Genomic DNA, 25,148 nt, shown 5'->3' on the forward strand with positions numbered 1-25,148 from the left:
TATACGCCCAAAGAGGGAGAAAGAAAAAGATTTCCAACCCATCTTTTAGCACCTAAAGGGCAATACAAACATCTTTTTTTTTACAGCCTTATGGTAAATTTGGGAGATACAAGTGATTTACAAGCAGTGCATACCGCTTCATGAGACGAGAATTGACGTTTCAGAGGAAGGGGGGAGGTGTTGGGGTTCTCTCTACCAATACCAATATTCTACTAACAATAATGTTAAGAAAATAAGAAAAAAATAGAGAAATAATACGAGTCACATACAAGATTGTAACATTTCATGTTGAAGGGAAGACACATGATAGAAAGACATATTGCAATTCATGATTTTTTTGTTTTTTTCTTCATTTTCCCTTTTGTTTTCTTTCAATCCTTTCCAGAATAACCATAATATCTGCTACCAATGCATGACAGAAAATCTTTTCAAAAATTTAAGATTCACTGCGACTTTTAGTCCTACAATTTTTTTTCCTTCTTTTTTCCAACACCCCTTTCCAAATATACATAATATTTGCAACTAATGTCTCCATCATTTATCTTTTACCTGTCAAGTACCTATCACACAAGACATGCAAAACTGCCTCAGAAACTATGCCGTAACAAAATAGAGTGACATAATCATCACTGATAAGTACACTTTGGGCCCTTTGTTGTACTACCGGTACTGTTTTTTCACCTCCAGTTGTCGTTCTATCAAATGTAGATCGAATGCAAATCTGTATTTTCAAGGCGTTATATTTTGTCATGTTTTGACAAGAAGCTAAGGTAGATCAACACAAAAATAATTTCCAACAAAATTAGACTACAATACTACATTTTGATATATTTCATTCTACAATAAGTATATTGTTTGGAGTGACAATATTGCGGTTAGTCACTTGTATTTTAATTTCATCTTCAGGTCACCAAAATGTACAACAAACAACTGGAAGCATATATATATATACCCAGTGCCTTTCTAGTGCATAATTACTAATGATTTATGTCACTTTATCTACCAATAACAGATCAAAACTGAACAACAACAACAAAGATAAACCATTAGAAACCCAAAATATTGTTTACAAGCAGCAGAGTGGACAGATTAGAGTATAAACCAGAGCGAAGAATAACTAGATGGAACTTCGACTGTGCGCAGTCGAAAATGATACCTCCGCCATAGAGCAATTTTTTGCATACATAATGAGCCCTGTGACCTTAGACCTTGTGACTTCAAAATCTAATCAATTCATTAGCTCTGAAAGTTACATACATGACTCAAGTTTGGTGGTAATCCATCAATTGGTTCTTGAGATAACGTGATCACGAGAATGGGACGTATGGACGGACGGACGGACAACCAGAAAACGTAATGCCTCCGGCTACTTTGTTGCGGATGCCACACATTTAGTTCATAAATCAAACACCATGATGATGATCTTCACATTTTATTTATGTTGCTTTCAAGGTTTTGCTTCTCAAGAAATTTCAATTCATTCTTGTATAAAATAATCGTAAAGCATAGGAAGAAGTCCTATCATCAAACAACTCATTTTAATAATAACCAAAAATATTGTATTGAAAAGTTTACAAAATAATTTTCTGTTCAACATAACATGGAAAACGTTTTATCTCTCATATCTAGCAAAATATACAATATCAGAATTTCATTTTGCCTGATTTTCATTTCGATATGTTCAAACAAGTATGATTCAAGTATATATATATATAAATTATAAAAATAAAAACATAAAAATAAGAAGATTTAATCTAGAAATATGTTACATACATATTTTCTTTTCCAAATTCAGATTTTGTTCTTTAAATGATGATTAGATTTTAACAATTGTGTGCTTTCCAGAAGCTTTTTTTCTCATAAACATGGAATAAGATAATGGTATTCTAATGAGTTTTGGTAATGATGGAAGGTAAATTCTTGTAGAATTCAATTCAAATTCAAATATTCAAGACAAACAATAAAGGACATCTGCAAAAAAAAAATTGGTAGAAAATACAAGAGAGCCGAGTAATGAGGGAGAGAATTAGAACCATACTAAAGCCCCATTTAGATTTGAACTGTGGCTGTTTTTTTTTTTCACAACAAAAGTACAATTCTGTATCTTATAAGCCCATGGGGGACCCCAGGACATATAGGACATTTGTTGCACGCAGTTGTCGTTCATTTACACATTAAAAAAACAAACAACCATGGTTTATCACTTCCTATCATAACGAGACTTGATAGTACCCACTCACATCACAGATACGAAGGAAGTTTATATAAATCATCCAAAGCATTTTTAAAAGATATCTATTCTATAGTTCTGTTACTACATGTACATGCATCTTTAAGACATAAGCTTAGCTTTGTATACCATCATGATCAATCACACTCATTCAAGAAGAACATTATAAAAACAATACTTATACCTATTGAAGATTAAATCTTATCTGCAACAAACAAAGAGTAGAATAGAAAATAAATTGAACATACTTTCAAATCGATATTGCAATAATAATAATAATGATATTGGGTTCTTGTATAGCGCTCATATCTGTCAGACTTGACACCCCTGGCGCTTGTTATAACCCTCGCTTTAGCATGGCTGCCATTACAGCGCTCTAGCATTTCAAGAAATTAAGTCCTGCCAGGTGCCCATTTACATCACCTGGGTTGAGTGTTGTCAAATAAAGATCAATGTCTTGCCAAAGGACAATAGTGATCCACAGTCCAGTGACGTATCCACTCGACCATGAAACCTCTACAATATCAAATACTATTTGGTTCATATGTATTTTGGGTTGACAAGCTCTGAATAAATGAATAGAGTTCTGCCTATTTCCATTTTCACAAGATATTTTTACTTCATTTGTAGAAGATTAAGAAGCGAACAACTAGATTGTCTGTTCTGAGTCAAAAGGGTGTTAAGTTGTATACTTTAACACAGAGTGTACATTCTTCTGGCTTTTATCAGACAACATCAAAATGAGAAATGGGTGATATCTATATTTGTAAAGTTCTGCTGTGCTTGATGAAATGAGTACATTAATTTCAGTTTGTTATATTTCAGAGCATCAGTCATAATCAAAGGCATATATTGAAACACACAAGCCTGGCTGGCTAATCCTTGTGTTGACTATTTCCAAACAAAACTTTCTAGAAAAGTACTGGTTACAGTTATGATTTGAAGTTTGAACAATTACAAGGATGAAATCTTTACAAGCATTTACATCTGTAATTAAACAAATAAATCCTAACTATATAATAAAATCACTGAAAAACCACGAAAACCCACAGAAGTCCAAGGCATTTTGTCACAAAGCAACATAAACTGATCCTTTATAATGGTAAATGAAAGTTGAGATGTTATTGGAACTAGATACTGTTCAATATTTTACCAACAAGTTAAATCGATCGCCAGAGTGCACTTCTGGATTCGCGATCAATATGCAATGACAACATTGTCTGGTGAATTTGGTCAGACTATTGCTATTTTAGGGCAGCAGCCACATCGATAACCAGTATTTCAACTCTTGAAGCTGAGCTCAGGCGGTCCCACAGCGAACATGCAGAGAGGTCAAGGTGTCATCTTGTGGTTGGATTCCTTAAAAATATCCCCATGTGCATGTGACATTTGTACGACCTTGAGCAACCAATCATGCACACTGAAATCTATATAACACCATGCTTAAGTTTGTCGCCAATCAAAATCTAATAAACATTTCTTTTTGAGGAGAAGATGACAATCTTTATTTCATATTTAGCTGAGATCAGTAATTGGCAAACAAAAAGGAACAGTAACAAATGAATTGCTTGCAATCTATTTCAGCAGACACAATATTCATCTCTATAGGAGGTTTGTCTTGGGCATTTCCAAGCTTCCTCTGTTCTACACAGCAGAACACAAACTGATGGACCACCTCTCAGAATTTTCATCTCTATTTATGTTGTCTTTCAACTTCTCAAGTAATGAGAATTTTTTTCTGAAATGTTTTGTGAGTTGTAAAATAAAACAAAAACCCCTTTAATTCTTTACCTACATGTATGTATATCCACCAGATGATGGTAAATAGAATAATGCCAGAATTTCTTCTGAAGGCCAAGGCACAATCCCAGCATAAATCTTTGTCTTGCTGAATAGGTCTGCTTCTCCGCATTTAAGATGGGCAGACTTCCAATGAGTTTCACATATAATGCCCTTAGTCTTAAGTCTGTTAAACAGCCAGGGATCTCTCTCTCTGCTCATCTTTCACACACTTAGCACTTTCTTTCATCAGCTGCTTGCAGGAGTACAATCCTCGTCTCAAGAGAGAAAGATAATTCTGGCATCTCGAGTATGAAAGTTGAACCACCTCTCCTGATCCTCACAGATCCACTTGTGATCCCCGAGTCAAATAGTTACGACCTGATATATAACATTAGACTGCAGTATCAATGCATTTCTTTGTAAGAAAACAGTTCCTTGAAGAGTCTGAAATGTTATTGCCCAGAGTTGCATATTTAAATGTCCATTCTCGGATCTGTGGTGGCAGTTAGCTTTGCTCAAGAACCAGCTGAATCTGAAACCAAGAAGATAAAGAAAACAAAGAGATAAATTCCAGGGTATTTGATATTTTTCATAAAGTCAAACCTGTTATAACTTGATTCAGTACCTGCTCATTAAACTTTTTTTCTTTCTCAATTTTCATGTGAAAATGGAGATATTCAAATTATGCACAGCTCTCTCTTGAAATGCTTAAGGAACAAACTGAAATGATTATTGATGTGCTTGTTCTCCAAGAGTCTGATTTGCTTACATGCCCATCTGAGGTATGCTCTTCCTGACAGGCCACCAATAACCAGAATTTTTTGCCCAGTATGTTTAAGGTTACATGCTCAAACACTCAATCAAAACATCGACTTTAACAGAACTTGAGTAAAGCAATATCTACAACACTTTATACACCCTATATACGGGTAAAAGGGACTTGTGAGGAGACTCAATAACAGATCTGTACGTGCACACAAAAACTGTAGCTTGACATGAAGTAATATCTCCCCCTATTGCTCTTAGTTTATAATCATTTGAGGATGTCGAAAGATTTTCATGGGATGATTTTATGGCTGTATGACACTTGCTCCTGCAACAATATCCTGAACTTTAACCCTGGGCCCAAAACTAACCCCAATTGTAACCCTAACCTTATACATTTGACAAAATAAAACCCAGAGCAATTCATGAAGAAAACTTGTCGTTTAATATTGAAACCCCATTTGACTTTCAACACTCCTAGAGCTAAGCCTAAAGTAAACACTAGCGCTATACAATGTTGTTGATAGAGGGAGAAAGAGTGCTAATTTTCAGTTAAAATTGTTGGTATATCGCCAATTCTGGGTTATTTTGCTTCGTTCGAATTTTCATTATGGTCTTCATCTAAATCATAAGTGACTTTTGGACATGAAAATATCTTAGAATGAGTAAAATATATATTTCCTACTTCTCATTTATTTCAAGGCAGAGCCCCAGTAAGAGTTTGTTTACACTATTACTTAAGGTGATGAAGAATACAGCTGCAATCCAATATCTTAATCTCTCATGCAGAGCTAGCTGCAAGGCTCTGTCCAAGTTTTAACGACAGAACAAAAGTGGGGTCGTGATACCCCACCTGATTGGTTCCTGTGTTATAGAGGTGGGGTATAGTGGCTCTGTCCAAGTTTTAACATGGAAACAAAAGTGGGGTCGTGATACCCCACCTGATTTACATTGGTTCCTGTGTTATAGTGGTGGGGTATAGTTTTAACAAGAGCTTTTTGTAATGTGTCGCAGGGACAAATATCGGGGTCACCAATTTTATGTTTTGAAATAATTATCATTTTTATTGGTCTCCTTTAGCAATCAAATCTTATCAATTTCAAATCAGCAGAAAACCCCAGGCAATGCACCCTTTCACAACAATTGAATGACTTACCTTCCTCACATATGTCAGCAACATCATCTCTTCCCATAGCTCTAAGGGCTGCAGTCAATGCTGCTTTCGTCTTCCCTCGCTCTACCCACATGTCTAAGACATCTGAGGCTGGTGTGTTGGTGGCTTGGAGGTTATATGTACCACGTGAAAAGTTCTTACTAGCGAGCATATGAGCATTCCGCATCAACCCATCATTGGCATCTAGCGCTCTGATGACGCGCTCTCGTATTTCTGCTGAAAACTGTTAAATGAAGATAAATCACACATTCACTGCTCTAATCCATACTGTATCAACTTTTTGAATAGTTTCATTACTTCCTGAATTTTCTGAAACTTTCATGACCTGTCCTAACAACTTTGGATAAATGCATGATGCCTAATAAACAGTTTTGCTTGCTTGACATTTTTTGAAAACGAGGTATAACATTTTAAATGATTTTTGTTGTTGATGATAATCCTCTACAGTTATATTGCTTCCTGGCACGTTCTTTTACAAAAAATGGAGTGCAATTCTTTCAATGATAGCACTTTTTTTCCTTCAAAGATCATAAATGGATTCATCATTTACAAGTATCTCACAAAATTGCCTTTTCTATACATCCAATTGGAAAATACTGAACGATTAGTAAAACATAAGTAATGTAACAGTAGTGTAGCAAAAATGTTCAATTATCGTGATCAGATATATTATATAATCACTGGCAAATAGCTCGCTATGTGTTTGTGATGTTTGGATCACTCCACAAACAATAGTCTTTCACGTTTGGTCTGTGCAAGCATGAGAAATGAATACGATGGATCCCTAAACAAATAATCAGCTTTTATACCAGAGCATCTTCAACAGACTGCTGATGTTCTGTTTCCTCTGTGGTGGATGATGTGGCACTGTGCTGTCTACCGACGTCCCCATTAGGCAGTCCACCGATGGCCCCATTTGGCGGTCTACTGACGTCCCCATTAGGCTGTCCATCGACGGCCCCATTAGGCTGTCTAACGACGTCCCCATTAGGCAGTCCACCGATGGCCCCAATAGGCCGAACCTCTGGATCAATAGGAACTAGATTGTACTGTGTATTACCAGGCGTTGATACTGTTGATACATTTGGATTATCTGTATTTGGAATAAAAATACATACATTGAAATCAGTTGGTGTTTTAAGAGTATTCTATCAAAGCAATATCTATCTCATGTCTTCATTTGTTCTGGTGGTACCACACATACATGACCAAGTAGCTTAGAAAATAGGAGATTCCTCATATCATTACTGTACTTGACTTCCCAATATCAATGTATTGTAGTCAAGTATACTTCAAATGATCAAACATAATTCTGTCACATGAGCAACCCCTATTATAGCCATTTTTCATAGCTATGATATCAGCGTAATAACTAAAATATAATGTAATAGCCTGCTCGTGGAGTTCAGTTTTCTTCAGTAGTTAAAGAACAGACTGGCTTACAAATATCGGCTACTCTTGTTGACAGCCAGGTTAGTAATTGGCCAAGCAATGGCAGAGAAGTATTTGTATTCACATTTGCTGGCTAATAACGATGTCACTTAGTGATGGCACTTGTTGTAATAAGGCACTTATTAAGTCATTCTTCATATTTTTACTTAACAAAATGCCCAAGAGCTAACTATTCAAAGGTGAGGGATATCAAATTAATATATGCCAGCTAAATCTATGGGGTCTCGGCTACTGCAATAGTACTATTTCCTTCAAGGCTGAGCATTCCAGGGAATACTACTGTCATCTCAATCCAATAGATTTAACAAGAGTCTCTCAAGTAATGTATATTTTTTAATTTAAACTGTATTTTATATTTAAAAGAACAATACCGTAATTAACAGTGTATTAACCGCACTTTTTTTTAAAGTTGGGGGTGCGTCTTATACACGGTACACACCAAAAAACAAAAACAAACAAAAACAACTAGAACAATACTCAAATTTGTCTGTCATCTTGATTTGAAAGTAATCTTTCTGATTGATCTCAATATCAGATGATGTTTGAAGGTTTGCATGGTGGTATGAATAATCACGGTAGAGGTTTACGGTACACCATGTGTAAAGTCCTAGAAGGACTAAGGAAAGTGGATAGAAAATGGAAGTGAAAATAGAAAGGCGAGAAAGTGGAGATTGGAAGGAAGAGTATCTTTCAGAAGTGAGTATAGTCCTGAAAAGGACTGTAAACCAGAAAGTTGTAGATAGGATGAGAGGTTTGAGTAGAAGACTGGATTGAGTTGAAGAGTTGAGTAGAGTTGCAGAGCAGGAGCAGGATCTCAATATGTAGTTTATAATAATAATTTCTCCAATTTTTCTTCTATTACACGGCGTACCACAAGGTTCTCTCCTAGGTCCTCTACTGTTTTTTAATTTACATTAATGATCTTACACATTCAGCTGCACCTCGTAGTTATATTAAAGGCCTTCCCGCGAGGCTTTTTTAACCTTGGCTTGGCTTGCTACCGACAGAGTCGGCAAAAAAACAAAAACAAAAAGGGGTTCGGTTAAAGGAATTACAAAGTTTTGGGAAATTTTGAAAAATGGGTGGATAGTGATTCTTTTCAATTTTGATATATTTGGATGCCCCTGTGGATATATTAAATATTAAAAATTGAATATAAAGTTTTACCGGTGCTCCCGGTAAATTTTGAAAAAAATTCAAATAGCTCCTACGGCCGTACAATGGTAGCTGCGACCATGAAAATATAAGAATATGTACTTGTGGTATATAATTTCCGAACGGGAATAACTAATCGGTCGATTTTAGTCAAGAAACATTGTTTTACAGCTTAATTAACATCTTGACCTTAAGAGGGAGCTATACAACATAAAGTGTTTATTATTTACAATTTCATAACTTTAGAGTCGATTTCGACCGCGACAACGATCAGTGAATATTGTAGGATCGCATATGCTTCCAATATGTTCATTTGAACCATATTCACGACCCCATACCAAAACTTTGTATTACCTTTAATACTCGAGGGCGGTTTATACACTGTTAATTACGGTAACTATAATACAAATCACAAATGCATCATCAAGCTTGATCCATTGTTGGAGAGGATCATGACTTTTGAATGTCGGACACATAACGCTGATGCAGCTGATGGAGAAACTTGAAATATGGATGAATACTTACTGTATTTGTTGGTCTGGACTCCTATACAACAGTTTAAGGTCAAAGGAATGTCACCCCTACCTTCCCCTCCAGTACAGATATCTGAAAAAGGAAATTGTACAAATTATTTGTAAACAACAAGATGAGAGTGACGAAGGTTAACCCTTAATGCACAAGGGGGGGGGGGGGCCTGGGACCCCCTCAACATTTTTGGAGATTGCGCCGCAACCGCTTTGATTTTTAAATTGTTGTTTCATTACTTTTTCCTCTCAAGTCGTACACACATTTTGATACCATTTCATCTAAATCATTTAAACCTGTAGGGTGTAACATAACAATTAAAATGCGCAAGTCATCAAAAAAAGTGCTATAATTGCAGATATTCATTTACAAGCAGAGATGTGAATACAGGTTTAGATGTATTTCTTCATAAGTGAGAGGTATGAATTGATATCAAATTGCTTTGATATGTTTCTCAAAGTAACTTGATGTATTCCAGAACAAAAGAATGCATTAGAAATAAAACAATAGATATAATAAGAATGTATCTATGAGCTTTAATAGCCCAAATTTAGCATGCAAGGAATACAGCTTACCTCCAGGACACTTGATTAAACGTATGCGGACCAGGACCAGGACTGTGTTCATTGAAAAAGAGACAAATAAAAACATATCAATGAATTATTGATTGGCTATGCAGACAACAGCTGACGGATTATGGGAGATTTCATGTCATTAAAAATCAGACATATACGCCTCAGCCAGTCCAAAATTGGTATCTCAGCCATCAGAAGTCACACACACACACACACAGAGGAGATTCCAAAACCAACCGTAGTAGCAGCTAGATAGACTTGAAATCGAGATGTCAACCATCACATACAACACGGTTTTAGATCATCTAGTATGATTATTTACATCCACTCATTACATCTACCGGTATAACTAATACAAATTATAAAAAGATAAAGGGATGGCAGGCAACTGAAATATATAAAGTTACAGTAATAGGTCTCCAGTGTTTACAAAATTCTGAGCCAGTTTGCTATGTAAATTTCTACATAACTAACAATTTTTAAATTGAACCTTTCCTCAAAGTGAATGCTGCATTTGTCTAACCATATTCAAGTGTATAAATTGATTAAAAGACTTTAATTTTGCTCAAATTTACATTAATTACTGCCTATAGAGAAGAGGTATCTTACTGTAAATCATCATTTAAAAGAAAACCCCAACATGCTTTGGAATTGCCATTTGTTCATATTTTGTGAATCTGTGTTGAAAGGTCAGTCCCATGTGACCAATGACAACAATAATTGTAACAAAATTGCTCCCACATTGGTTTCCTGAAATCAAAGTGGAAATGATGGGTATTACCAAGAGTAGGCACAGAAGGATTTGCGAAGCCCTCTTAATTAAAAGAACACCAATAACATAACATGAACAGAGATTGGGCACATAATAGTTGTCTGATATTCATCATGTGGTGAACACCAAATCACTTCAGTCTACCAGTACATGTGTAAAGAAAGGTGTCTGAACCATAGAAATCAAGAACGTCACAAGCAAATACTATTTGGATGTGTCATAGAAATCACTACTTATGATTCAGACAATCCTGATGACCTTGTTCAACAATATCCAATACCTTTTCCACATCAATCAAATTTGGTAATGAATACCGGTAGTTATAAGTATCATTATCATTAAATTCAAATAGGACTGGCCTTTAGCGTTTCCTCATACCCTTCTATTAGACTCTATTTTTCTTGTATTCATTCCTCAAATTACACATTCCCTTACCAATGATTGCAACGACAACAACAACAACCCCAATGACGATAGCAACAATCACTCCTGTAGATGAAGGCTTGCCACCTGTTTCAGCTTTTGTTGACATTCCAGTTTCATCAGCTGAGTAGAAATAACAGAAAGAGAGTGAGAAACAAGAGATGAATTCAATTAAAATTCAATTCAATTTAATTCAAAATGTTCTTTATTAAGCTACAGCACTAATGTCCTTTGGCAAGATATTAATCTACATTTGCCACTCTCCACCCAGGTGTAGTATACGGGCACCTGGTAGGAAGAAGTTCCTTGAATGCGTTAGCGCCTAATCATGGTAGCTCGGCCAAAGCCTGGGAAATATGGTTGCAAGGCCCGTGAGGAGAACAGTGTTAATACTGATGAGGCTATCCTGGGTAAAACAAGACATGTTATTAACCCTAACTGAAAATTGTTCATGAAATAAAGCTTGGAGACTGTCAGGAGTAAATGTCAAATCATCCTCTCGATACCTTACTTCATTTATTAGGAATTGTTCATGAATGAAGAATGCTACAATGCTGACAATTTACGACGGAACAGTAAATGTCTGGGTTACGTTTATGAATGTACCAATCTCTTGTTGTTGTTGTTGTTTTCAGACTTAACAACAGAAGAAGAAACTTCTGATCTGTCATTTGTCAATTGTACGTCTAGAAACAACAACTGTATTTGCAAAAATTCACTCTCAAATTATTCAGCTGTAATACAGGAAATTGATCAAATTGACCATGTGCTGACAACTTACGAGGGTCGGTGCTGACGGTACTAGTTGACACTGTCTGATTGGCCGTTGGAGGGACTGAAGTGGTTATTACAGGGGGAGCAATCCTGCGTCCACACTCTCTGTTTACTGTAGGAGTGCATTGTATTGTCTCTTGTTCATCCTCTCCACATGTTCTGCAGGGGAAACAGCTTCTAAGCCCAACATTATAGTAGTATTGCTCACTGCAGGTGCATTCTCTGTCAGATGTAGCTGTACATTCCTTAGTCTCGACTTCCTTTGTGCTATGACAGACTAGACATTCTGAACATTGACTTCCCAAATCATTCGTATCCGAGAAGTTGACTCCTGCAATGAAGAAGTTTTACCAAATTAAATGATATCTTCAGCAAACATTAAATTTGCTCAAACGAAGTAACCTTAAAGGATAGTAAGCAAATTATTACCGTTGGTGAAGGTGATTGGACAAACTATCACTTCCGAGGCGATCTGGATGTAGCTATCTTTTTGAAGCGAAGCTGAGGAAAGATAGCGTATACATTCTGACCGACGAGGAAGTGATAGTTTGCCATCGCCTGAAACCAAAAGGTGATTATTTGCTTTATATTCCACATCTAAAAAAATTTAACTAGAAAAAGAAAAGGACGTGTATGTATCTACATAAAAGACACCTAGGCCCAAATCCACACCAAAAAAGTTTAAGTTTAACCCAACCCCTTGAGGGTACGGTGCGCGCATGTGTTTTCTTAAAAGGTAAAGACCAGTTATGGTCATGCGATTGCATTGTGAAAGAAACGTTGTGGAATCGATCAGAAAAGGTTGATCATCTAGCATCTAGCATCTGCAAGGTTCTGGAATCATCAAAATGATAAGAAATTTGGCCCATTCTTCGTAAAGTTACAAGCACTATACACAGAAAGATGTATATGGGACTACCCTATATCTCTCACAGACCATGAGAAAAACAAATTTACCAAATATATGAATTAGTAGGCGGTTTCCCGGCAAATTTTTTATCATCATGTATTAGTCAAAACATATTCTTTCACATGATTGGTAATGAGAGCTTCCATTTCATTTTTTAAAATTGGGGCGTTTCCAATACTGGTCTTTACCTTTAATTACGCCTGTTTTAGGGCGCTTTTGGATAATCTTCAGTGAAAGTGCGTTGCCCTGTGTAGATAGTACCTCTATCTTCTGTGAAAGTGCGTTGCACTGTGTAGATAGTAGTACTATCTACACAGTGTAACAAACTGTTTGCTTCTCCCATCAATAATGGGCGAAATCTTTCATCACATGATTTACTTTTGAACAATCGTATGATTCTTAGTATGTGGAATATAACAATAGATCACTGGAAATTTGAGAAATATGTGTACAGATAATAATAATAAGAACAACAACAGCAACATAGATTTATGGTGTCAATGTCTTCACCTTTAGATCAAATCAACTTTAATACTGGATTATTAAATAAGTTTGTTGGCGATTGATAGTGCAAAATCAATCATGAAAGACAGAGCACATACCTGCTATACATGGCTCACAGTTGGTGTTTCTTGGAGGGGAGTTACTGCAAAGCATTAGTTCACGGTCTTTCACTTCAACTCCGAAACCAACAGGACAACTAATACATTGGATTTCATTTGTCCCATTCACAAAGCAGTCTGGGAGCGTGCAAGACTGCAAAGAAATGCAAATAGTGATCAAATTAATAAAGGTGATGTCAGTAATTGTAACACATGTATTCATCAATAAACATGTAATTGTGCCCTGCACATGATATCATAAAATCAGGTACTGCGTTATTTTACAACAGACGTTCAAAGTTCAATTTGATTAAAATCTTAAAGTAAAAAAGAATTAATAACTGAATCAAGTGAAGGGATAATGGGAAGGGTTAATGAGAATAAGAATAATAATATTCAGCTTTTATATAGCGCTTAATACGTCTCGGACGTCTCTAAGTGCTTTGCAGATATACTTTTACCCTGGTCATTGGATTTAGTGCTTGCCCGCACACAATGTGTGCACAATCTCCACTCCCTGGGGAGCATTCCAGCCAGGCGTTACTTGATGCTCAAAACTGTTTGACCAACAATGACGGTCGCATCCTAACGGGTACCCATTTAACACCTGGGTGGAGAGTAGCAAGTGTAGGTTAATACCTTGCCAAAGGACATTAGTGTCGTGTCGGGATTCGAACCCTCGACCTTCGCTTCCACAGTCAAATGCCTTAAACCACTCAATCACAACACTTGCATCAGAATTGATAAAGCACATTAGAAATCAAACTAGAACACTCTTTTGGTCTGGATATGCTGCATGGGCTCTCATACTTCACAAAAAAAGCGAATAGATATCATACGTATAATTGCTTTGTACTTAATTACTCTATTGTCTATTCCACAAATATCCATACATGTACATGTATTGTATGAGTCACATCCTTATGAAATACATAACTGCATACCATGTACATGAGCAGTCTAGGCCTACAACTACATGCAGGGAGTTTACAGTAGACTTGCATGTTTTGAAAAATACCAACCTCCCATTTTAGGCCCATTTACACAGCCCCAAAACAATTTTGAAAAAAACATTGGTTTTCTGGACTGCCATTGAGACTACTGGAAAAAACCTACCGTATAAGAAATTGTTGGTGTTAATAATTCTGTGTTTTTGTATGGGTTGTGTGCATGCGCCACTTTTCACTGCCCTGCATGCATTGAAATGGATGTGAGGAGAGTTACGTGACCAAAAATCATAATATTTCAGCACTGTTTTGAGAGCGAGCATTTACACCCTGAAAACTGGTGAAGTTTCTGCCGTGATTGTGTTTTGATCTGTATACTGTGTTCCTTTCATCTTTACAAGAGCCCCTCAAAACAAATGACATGAGACACATGTGCAATCAATGGCTAAATGTCAAGAATTTCATCTATAAATCATGTAAATCAAGTTGTACATGAATACAAATCAACATGTACCGGTACATCAAAATGTAAATCAACATGCATAGTGTACATGTAGTACTGTACATCAAGATGTAAATCAAGTTGTACATAAATCAACATGCACATGTACATCAAGAGGTAATTCAAGTTGTAAATACAAATCAAGTTGTACATGTACATCCAATTATACATGCAAATCAAGTTGTACATACAGTACATCCAGTCGAACACAAATCAACATGTACATCAAGATGTACATGTAAATCAAGTTGTACATATAAAATCAAGTTGTACATGTAAATCCAGTCGTACATACAAATCAACTTGTACATGTACATCAAGATGTACATGTAAATCAAGTTGTACATATAAAATCAAGTTGTACATGTAAATCCAGTCGTACATACAAATCAAGATGTACATGTAAATCAAGTTGTACATATAAAATCAAGTTGTACATGTAAATCCAGTCGTACATACAAATCAACTTGTACATCAAGATGTACATGTAAATCAAGTTGTACATATAAAATCAAGTTGTACATGTAAATCCAGTCGTACATACAAATCAGCTTGTACATGTACATGTACATCAAGACGTACATGTAAATCCAGTCATACATACAAATCAACATGTACATGTACATGTATATAAATCAAATAGTACATGTATACAAATCAAAATGAACACATATATGCAAATAAAAAATTAAAATCCATGATTATCTGGAAGCAGATTTAGCATCTTGCCTCGATCTCATGAATGTAGGTCATATGAAACAAATATCAATATGCTAATTTTATATTGTGTACAGGCTGTTCATTTCATGTCAAACACACATAGTCATGTACAAATCATGTACCGGTAGTTTTAACCAAATAAATCCAGCTTTAATAATAAAATGTGGGCTAGATCTGTTTTAGAAATGTAACTGAAGGTCACAAACATTCAACTTACTCTGAAACACATCATGAAATATAAAGTATAGCAAGCAAGAAGTTTTTGTCATTAATGACAAGGTTTTAGACATTCTCTTTCCCCTTTGCGTATTTGACTTCCTGTTTGCTTTAGTCCCCCATTGTGTAGGGTAGTGTTACAGTGCCATGTACATGTACATCAACAAGTACATCTGTGTAATAGTACGGTAATCATATCTTTTAGAACAAAGCATGCACTATATCAATGTTAAAAGTCTTCTTATTCATGAATGTCTCTGCTTTTAACAATGTACTTCGGTAGTATTTATCACAGATTTTAGATGCAATCAGTCTTAAACAGGCTGGGGCCTTTTCATTCTCTTTCTCCTTTGTTTTCTTTTCTCCATCAAGTCCAGACTTCTTCATATTGTAGACTCATCTTTAACAAAAATAATACATGATTTTTAACTCTTGTATTAGTGATATGCACTGCACTTTGGTTAAATGCCCCATATTCACAAAGAAGGTTTACATTTAATCCATGGTTTAAACCTTCATTTACATAACCCATGGTTAAAAAATGAGCGCAAAATAAGCGTACCTTGTCTTGCGCGTGTCTAATATTGGACCTCTTGACTGTGTCAAGCTTATTTTGCGCTAATTTTAAACCATGGGTTATGTAAATGAAGGTTTAAACCATGGGTAAAATTTAAACCTCCTTTGTGAATTTGGGCCAATGAGACTGACAATGAACTCCACAAGTCTTATTCATTATCCTATTGTGACTTAAACTGTGTGCATGCAGTGAAAATTCGATCACCAATGCACTCGCACACATGAATTATGTGTATACTCTATCATTGCCTTCAGTTTTGTGGGGCAAGAGTAGGTATGTTTTTAACTGCAATTTGTGCACAGTCTGAGAATATAAAAAATCAAATCTCAATTATAAATTTGGAAAGAGAGTATATACATACTTCCAGTCCTAGCTTGTCTGTAACTGTGTCACTGTGAGTATGGCTTTTTGAATCAGTTTGAATGATTGGTCTAGTATTGCAAAGTATAGTTGAGAGCTAAAGGCCATATAGGGTTACATATCCACGGACCTGATTACCAGTAGCGTAAATTGTTTTAAAAATACCATCCTTTTGTTTCCCAACAGTCAATGCCTCTATCATTGCCTTCAGTTTTGTGGGGCAAGAGTAGGTATGTTCTTAACTGCAATTTGTGCACAGTCTGAGAATTAAAAAAAAAAAAAAAATCTCAATTATAAAATTGAAAAGAGAGCATACTTCCAGTCCTAGCTTGTCTGTATAAACTGTGTCACTGTGAGTATGACTTTTTTAATCAGGTTGAATGATTGGTCTAGTATTACAATGTGTACCGGTAGTTGGGAGCTAAAGGCCATGTAAGGTTACATATCCATGAACCTGACCTGAAATACCGGTAGTGTAAATTGTTAAAAAAATAACATCCTCTTGTTTCCCCAACAATCAATGCCATGATGACTCACCTGTGCACGGGCGGATGGAGCTATACACAACACCAGGAAAAAACCAATGGCAGCAAAACATACGTACATGTAAAGTACACAAGCTGAGGGAATGAAATGAAACATACATAGATTTACTAACTTAGAATTTACTCGTTCTATTCTTCATTTTATAGTTTGCACCTTGATACATGTGCAGAGGGCCTGGGACATTGCTCCATTCCAATTACAAGTTGCCTATATATCAACTCTTTTAAAGTCTAAAAATATGTTTTTAATAACACATTCCAACAGGATGTCGCCAAAATTTTACTCAAGACAGTTTAATTATTAATAATTCCACTTATTCATTCATTCATTCATTCTTTCAATTTCATTAATTCATACAAATAAACTTATTTCAAAGGTTGGATATCCCTTTAATTCTTGTTAGGTAAAACATGATGTTAGAATACTCATGAAGTGAACAATACTATTTTCCCACTAATTTCAGACAAGATCACATGACAATTATTTCCTTTTCCTTAAAATTGTCAAAGTAAGGAAGTGCAGATATCTTGCAAAAGGAAATATACATGTATGAGGGTCTTTGTTTATTTTTAAAAACCCTCCAATCTCTGGAAAAAAATACTGCCTCCAAGAAAAACTAACTTAAACAGAAAAGAACTGAGAAGTATCACATGAACAAAATATATTTGATTTTAAAGAGATCCATTCACTTGCTCAACTCATACAAATTCTGATTCCCCCCCCCCCCCAAAAAAAAAAATGGTTTCATGCACTTTGATGTTGTATAATTTAAAGTAATGATGTGGTTTCATATTAAACTTTAATATAGAAATCTCTCAATTCAGTGTATTCATTATATGGTCAAAGCTAAAGAGACTAAGGTATAGTTAGTACTTACATGTACGTTGGTGCTGTAGAGTGGTCAACATCTTTGGTGCTGACGAACAATCACACGTCATAAAAACTGCTGAAAGATCTAAAGCAATGTGGCAGGACCTATCAATGAGACAATCACGAAAAGTTTGGTCCACATTAGTATATCATCTATACATTCGTTTCCAAACATTACATGGTTTTGAAAAGAAAAAGGCAATAAATAAACACACAATGATAATACGTACAGCAAACAAAATATGCAAACAAAGTTGTGGTATCAAGGAGGATTTTTGGATGCTAAAAGGTAACTTACATCCTACTTGAGACGGGGTTTATTAATCAACACACCTGCAAATAAGAGCAATATAGAGATTACTAGCAGGACCCGTGGAAAATCCACGGGATTCTAGGGGAGGGGGCCAAATAGATAGATAGAGGCCTATGTGCTATCCAAATTTTTTTTAGATTATCTTTATATAGAGAATTTTTATAATATATGTTGTTTGACCATGAATGGCGCATCGTAAAACAAACTATGTCAGATAGGATCTCGATAATTACTATTTATTTGCATTATTATTGTTGTGATTTCAATGTAGTTTCATGAAAAGACTACATATGCAGAGGCTTGGATTATGATTATGTTGGCATTGTTCACAAAATGTGTATAATTATTTTCAAAGTAAAGATTTTACGCGAAAAATCGGACGGTTTGTGCACAAATTGACTCGACTGTGTGTGGGACTGTGAGCGTAGAATCCAGTGAAAGATTATTTTTTTTCGGGGACTCGATCTATATCAAATTTTGGGAAAATTTTGGGGGGCTACTTTTTTTTATCTTTCGGGGGCTCATTTTTCTTGGGCTAATTTTTCATTAATTCATTTAAAGATGCAGTTTGTTTAGTTTAGTAGCGTAGTGTTACGTAAAAAAAGGTGTACTTTCTGCGTCAAGTTTCTACGCCGAAAGTACGCGAATTTTGTTAAACATATTAAATTGTTTGCGTCCATCTTGCGTACTTTTTTGTGTCCCTCAGGGTATAGTAACGTAGGCCAGCGTACTCTCAGCTCAGCGTAGTTGGTACGCAACTCAACTATGGACCCCATGCCAATTAGTGATCGACCTGCCAGTGTCACAAATAGGGCATTAAAAATATGCTCATCTGACCGTAATTAAATGCCTAAAACCCCTGAGCTTTCGGGGGTTCAGCCCTTTGTACCCGTGGACACCACGCCTGCACTCAAATCGCTTTGAGTTACCTGACCCCCCCCCCCCCCCATACTTTAAAAATTGATTTGATGCAAGAACTGTATCATGCTAAAAGTATTATCATGTTTTTAAACGACCATGACGACCGTCTGATTTTCTTGTGAAAACTTTACTTTGAAAAATGGTTATCGAAATTCAGTATACAACTATACATGGCCAGAATAATCACAATCCAAGCCCAGGTTTCATACATCTATTCACGAAACTATATTGAAATCGGGGCAAATAGCAATTTCAAAGTGTTGTTTAGACTCTCCTCACACCACGGACAGACCTGGCTACTCCGGTCACCGCTACTCCATGCTCACACACTCAGCTCCGACAGCACCGCCGACAGCAGCGCTCAGCTGCCGTGGCAATACACTGTGGACTCAGGGCAGTTTGCAACTGAACTGTCACGTGAAGGCGTACTATCACAGATCTATTTGCGCTATTCTTGTTGTGATTTCGATGTAGTTTTCATGAAAAGACCAATAAAACAGAAGCTTAGACTATGATTATGTTGGCATAGATCACAGAATTTGTATAATTATTTTCAGAGTAAAGATTTTACGTGAAAATAGGTACATGGTTTGCGCCAGTTGTCGCAATCGCCTCGACTCGAATCGACTGTGGTGTGTGCATGTGTGTGACCTGAGAGCGTGTAATACATGTACACTGTGGGCGCCTGGCCTACAAAGCATATCCTATAGAAAGACGCATTCACGGGTACGCTCAACCCGTTGAGCGTACATATTGGCTACATCCCATCACCTGAGTGAGTCATCTGTTAATGTGTATTTCTCTTACATGCTACAAAGCGTATCCTATAGCAAGAGGTCTAATTCGGGGTACGCCGCACACCCGTTACAATAGGATTTGCTACACCCGTTGACGCGAGTGGATTCTCGTCCATCGTGTGTCTCTTCGTCTCTCTTTGATAATTAGACAGAGGGCGGGTGCACGCCTTGCCGAATCGCTCTCGCGGGTTCGCCTCCTCGCAATCCACGACGCCCGCCGTGCTCTCGCCCGCCCGTCCTCCCCGGAACCCCGAAACCGCGTTTAACGGCGTGGACGTCGATCGCGGGGTCGACGTGGCACGCGGGTTACGGGAGACAGGCCTCATAGAATTGTGCCGCCCTCCCCGCGCCCCGGCGGAGGCGGGCGGGGTCGGGGAAAGACGTTTTTGAGGAACCGTTTTGTACCCGTTTGGACCCCCCGCGACGATTAGTGGTATTAGTAATATAGATTTATAAGGCAAGTTTTGCACTTACAAGTATCGGTAGTAAGTTAAATTAACTCACAATGTTCAGTCACATGAAATCACTACGTGCATGCCTTCACTTGATTTACATGTGCACAGCTTAAGGACCTGTCAATTTGGTCATTAAAAAATATTGTAGCTGTTCACTAAATAATCAACTTAACATGCACTATTTTGACATGACAATCAAAGTATAATCAAACTTCAAAATAAGAAGAGTCTAGAAGCAGTCAACATGGCTGAGGTAAACCAAAGGAAATTGGCCTAAAAGTACATAGCCTTTGAAAACACAGGAGGTACATGTACATACAGTGTATGTAGGTGAGTACCCCAATGTACTTTGACTAGCACTGTCTAGCTTAGCAGGTAATCTACCACAGTAACAATAAGTTCAAGTTGTATGTATTAAACAAATACTGTACACATACCACAATTTCTTTGGTTGTATCAGTAAATTCAGGAATACTATTTACTAAAGTATTTTTTTTTTAAATGGAGTAACATCATTTATACATACATGTGTAGCAAAACAAATCCACTCATACACAGTCATACATTGTACATGTATCCGGTATGTGTTTGTATGACATCACATACATGTTGCACGAAAATCCACTTGCTTTGTGAAGTTTGTGTCTTTTCATGCACATGTATAGCAAGTCAGATTCTGCAAGTGTTAATCCAGGATCCAATATCATAAATCATAATTACATGTAAGTCTAGGATTTTATAGGTGAAATGTCAAAAATAACAAGGATTCAAATTGAACAAATACTAAATTGAGAGCCTTTAGAACATGTAGGTTTGGTAGATTATGAAATACAGGGGGAGTCAAAATGTCTAACATAAAAACTAGAACATAAGGCTGCCCATTTTTTTCTAATTAGGACTATCACGAGTTCAAGATCATGACACTGATGACAGCAATATAGTATTTTTTGAACTGTTATGCACCATCCTGCCCAGGTCAATATCATTCACAGTGAAGCGCGAGTCCAGTAGCTGACATAAAAAAGTAAAGACCTAGCTTAACCATAATCTGGACATACTGAAGAGGCTTCCCATCCTACATCCAGAAGCAGGGACCTAAAGTACAGGTAGAATACATTTTCAACAGTACCAATCTCCAACTGTTTTTAGATCTACTGATCTACGCACATATAGACTACAGTACTACTGACATGTACATGTAACTGTGTGAGTGTGTGACATGTGCGAGGTTGACTACCAGGTACCCTACCATGATGAATAGTCTACTACATGTTGAATGTTAGTCAAACAAATCAGTCTATTTCGTTCGGGGATATGTTCCGCTGAGACTACATTTGGCTTCACTTAATGTCTTTGAGGCAATTTGGTCACTGGATTGTGTATTCGACACGTAGAGGCATTAATCTACATTTGCCACTCCAAACCCAGGAGATAAATGGGGACCACCTCGTAGGATAACAAAAGCCTCTGTGTAAGTAATTGCCACATTCCCTCAGGGTGACCACATGGTAAGAATACTGCCCAGGGAGTGGAGATGGTGCCCATTGTGCGTGGATGAATCCGATGACCGGGGTAATAATGTCTGCAGAGCGCTTAGAGACGGTATTTCATTTTTTATAACAAAACAGTCAATTGGGAAAGTCAGTATGGTAAAACCGATCACTCATACGTTTTTTACTTTTAGGCACTTCATGATCATTTCAAAGCGCAATTTTTTTTAGGGCTTCAATATTACACCATATCACAGACACTGATAACATGTAGGGCCATGCATCTCAGATTTAACTTTGTTAAACGCTGCCTTTAAGCGCTATATAAATCCAGATAATTATTCATGGTCAACTCTTCCATCTGTTGTGTACAAAAATATCCTAACTTTCTTTTTTTTTTCCCAAGCGCCTTCTTTCTTGAGGCATGTCTCAAAATGAATTGTTCGTAGCATAGGTCTATATTTTTAAAGGGGAAGTCCACCCTGATATTGAGTTAGTTGTATTAGCAGTAGAAAAATGAAAGAAAGAGGTCAGTAAAAGTTGGAGCAAAAACCGGTTCAACATGTAAGAAATTACAATTTTTTTGTTGAAGGTTTGATCAATCAAACACATATTGGCAACTCTGTGACATATCTTATGCTCTCCCCTCTCTTTTGCCCAGAACTAAATAACTTCAAAAATTAATACTTTCCATGAAGAAAATTTACAATCAAATATTCACCCTACATATAATTTTTGCAAATATGTTTTTATACAACTCCTGTATGGCACAAAATTCCGTCATCAATAACTAGGAAATTGATAATTTCTGTACAGAGCAAATTGGAGAGGAGCTCACAAGATACGTCAGTCAGTTTCACCAAATTGTGTTCCACTGATGACTGCCGGATTATCCCGGATATTTAAAAAAATCATAACTTTCCTTTTTCTTTTAATTGGATATTGCTCATACTTTCACTAATTTGTGTCTCTCATTTTTCTGCTTTTATTAAAACCAACTTAATATCAGGGTGGACTTCCCCTTTAAAGGTTCTCTATATAAAGAAAAAGACCCTCACAAGCCATACATTTTGAAAAATTTGAATTTTAGTCATCTTGAGCATTGGAACAAATGTGGCAGATGTTACTGGCACTACATGTACGTCACAGTAACACTGCTGAATCAGCCAATTTGGAGGGCCCATACATCATACATGTACATGTACATGTACAATCTTCAGCTAATTTTTAAAAAGAAGACAGGTTTGGAGTAACGACAAGTCTCTTGTCGAGGAGCCGTCGTTCGTCTTGGCACAGACTGTTTTGTGAAAAACGAACAACAGCATTGAGATGTTGTTGAACTTGTACTGATGACAGTTTCGTGAAACAACGCCTTGGCCTGGCTATGGACAGTTTAGAACATCATTCACTCATTGCCATGCATTGTTGGACGTAGACCGAATTTTCCGTCTCTTTCGTTCGTTAGCCTCTTATGGGGTAGGGTCGGCTCTCTCTTTAGAGACGGAAGCCGTTTATACACATGTCCTTGCTAACGCCACGGCCAGTTCTGGTCGTAGCGTTTTGCCCCCAAAATCCCCCAAAATGTCATTTTACCTCGAGCATGTTATATTGTAAATTAGGCCTAGGCTATAATAAATCAGTTCCACTTACCAACTTGACTGAAATAATCAGTTTAATAGTCCCTTTTTAGGAAATTATGGGTCAAAATCGGAATCTTTTTCAACATGGATTCCGATTTTGACCCATAATTTCCTAAAAAGGGACTATTAAACTGATTATTTCAGTCAAGTTGGTAAGTGGAACTGATTTATTATAGCCTAGGCCTAATTTACAATATAACATGCTCGAGGTAAAATGACATTTTGGGGGATTTTGGGGGCAAAACGCTACGACCAGAACTGGCCGTGGCGTTAGCAAGGACATGTGTATAAACGGCTTCCGTCTCTAAAGAGAGAGCCGACCCTACCCCAATAAGAGGCTAACGAACGAAAGAGACGGAAAATTCGGTCTATGTTGGACGCTGATTGATGATCAATGGGGGAGTTCAAGTACGGTGCTCGGTGTTGAGATTAAAGGCTGCTGTACATCATGTACCGAGCTCCAGTCCAACAGCGGTGGTCAGTAGCTTGACAGTAACACCGAAAGACATCACAACTTCACACAAAAATCATAGTCATACAACAAGTCATAGAATAGTCACTCATACTAGATCTAGATCTAGACAGATTACAGAATATAAATTCTAAAGAAGTAAAGTCATAGGCCTAGACTATTGAACAATCAAATATTTACAATATTATTTCTCTTGAAAGACATTAGACTAGACATAAATAACCCTCTGGTATGGGTCGTTCTGACATTTGTCAACATTCCCCATACTGCCCATAGGCCATACACATTAGAGGCGGTCAGAAGAATCTCAGCGGAACGACCGTCGATATCACACCCCGATATCACACTCAGACTAATCAGAGACTGATGATCATGATGACATATCAATTGTCCACGATTATTTTTGTCTAGTCAATAAATTAAAGGATTAACTTAATAGGTTTTTACCTCGGCGATAGATCGATACCGATACGTCCTTGGCATCAAAGCTCAGTACTGTAGATCTAGTGATTTTAAGCAAAGAAGAGAAAGCTGTTTCACTCGTATTATTCCTCAGAGATTACGGTGCGCGCGCGGTATACAAATACACCTCCCATCCTACAGCACTAGCGCACTACACTGTTGAGCTGAACTTCCAGGCCATGCCAGGCCTAGTCCAGATTCAGTCCGTTCGTTCTTTTTATCCCCCACACACATCGCGGTCTCTCCACTGATCGCGCAATCCCCAAATTTCCGTCCACACGTATTCAGGACCCAGATTTAGAGGAATGGCTAGGTCTACTTTCAACGTTGAGGGTGTGTTATTTTATCAGCTGATTGGGTGCGCTAAACGAAAACGGTACAGAGGCTGGACTATGCCAGGCCACGCAATGGTACACGGTGCAGTGCAGTGCATGCAGTACCTACATACACTATACAACGAATCATCGAAGAAGAAAAAAAACAATACCAAATACCCCGGGGGCTCAGGGGGCCGGGGGGGGGGGGGGGGGGGGGGAGGGGGAGGAGGGGAAAGGGGTACGCGTGATGTACCGCTCTAACATGTAATGCCATGGGTTCCTTTTTTTGCAAAAAATCCCGAAACATGGGTTATGATTGTTTACAAAATATAAGTGCCCCCACTTTAGAGAAGTTGGCCTTAATCCTCAATATTCCGGGGGAGGTGGAGGGGGGATGGCTAAAT

The 25,148-nt window shown here is 37.2% G+C and overlaps 1 protein-coding gene across 1 annotated transcript; it reads right to left on the bottom strand.

Annotated features, from left to right (window-relative positions):
• Positions 1–328: 328 nt before the first annotated feature.
• Positions 329–24,610, bottom strand: LOC100893592. Its single transcript, XM_030972175.1, has 11 exons — positions 24,413–24,610; positions 17,885–17,982; positions 16,999–17,081; positions 13,140–13,293; positions 11,635–11,958; positions 10,866–10,976; positions 9,659–9,700; positions 9,084–9,164; positions 6,761–7,044; positions 5,934–6,174; positions 329–4,544 (listed from the first exon to the last, which is right to left on the bottom strand). The coding sequence occupies exons 2-11, from the start codon at positions 17,943–17,945 to the stop codon at positions 4,528–4,530; spliced, it is 1,398 nt and encodes a 465-aa protein (XP_030828035.1). The 5' UTR covers positions 17,946–17,982; positions 24,413–24,610; the 3' UTR covers positions 329–4,527.
• Positions 24,611–25,148: the final 538 nt, after the last annotated feature.

This window comes from Strongylocentrotus purpuratus, unplaced genomic scaffold (assembly GCF_000002235.5).
Source record: "Strongylocentrotus purpuratus isolate Spur 01 unplaced genomic scaffold, Spur_5.0 spur5_scaffold_6, whole genome shotgun sequence".
Taxonomy (NCBI): domain Eukaryota; kingdom Metazoa; phylum Echinodermata; class Echinoidea; order Camarodonta; family Strongylocentrotidae; genus Strongylocentrotus; species Strongylocentrotus purpuratus.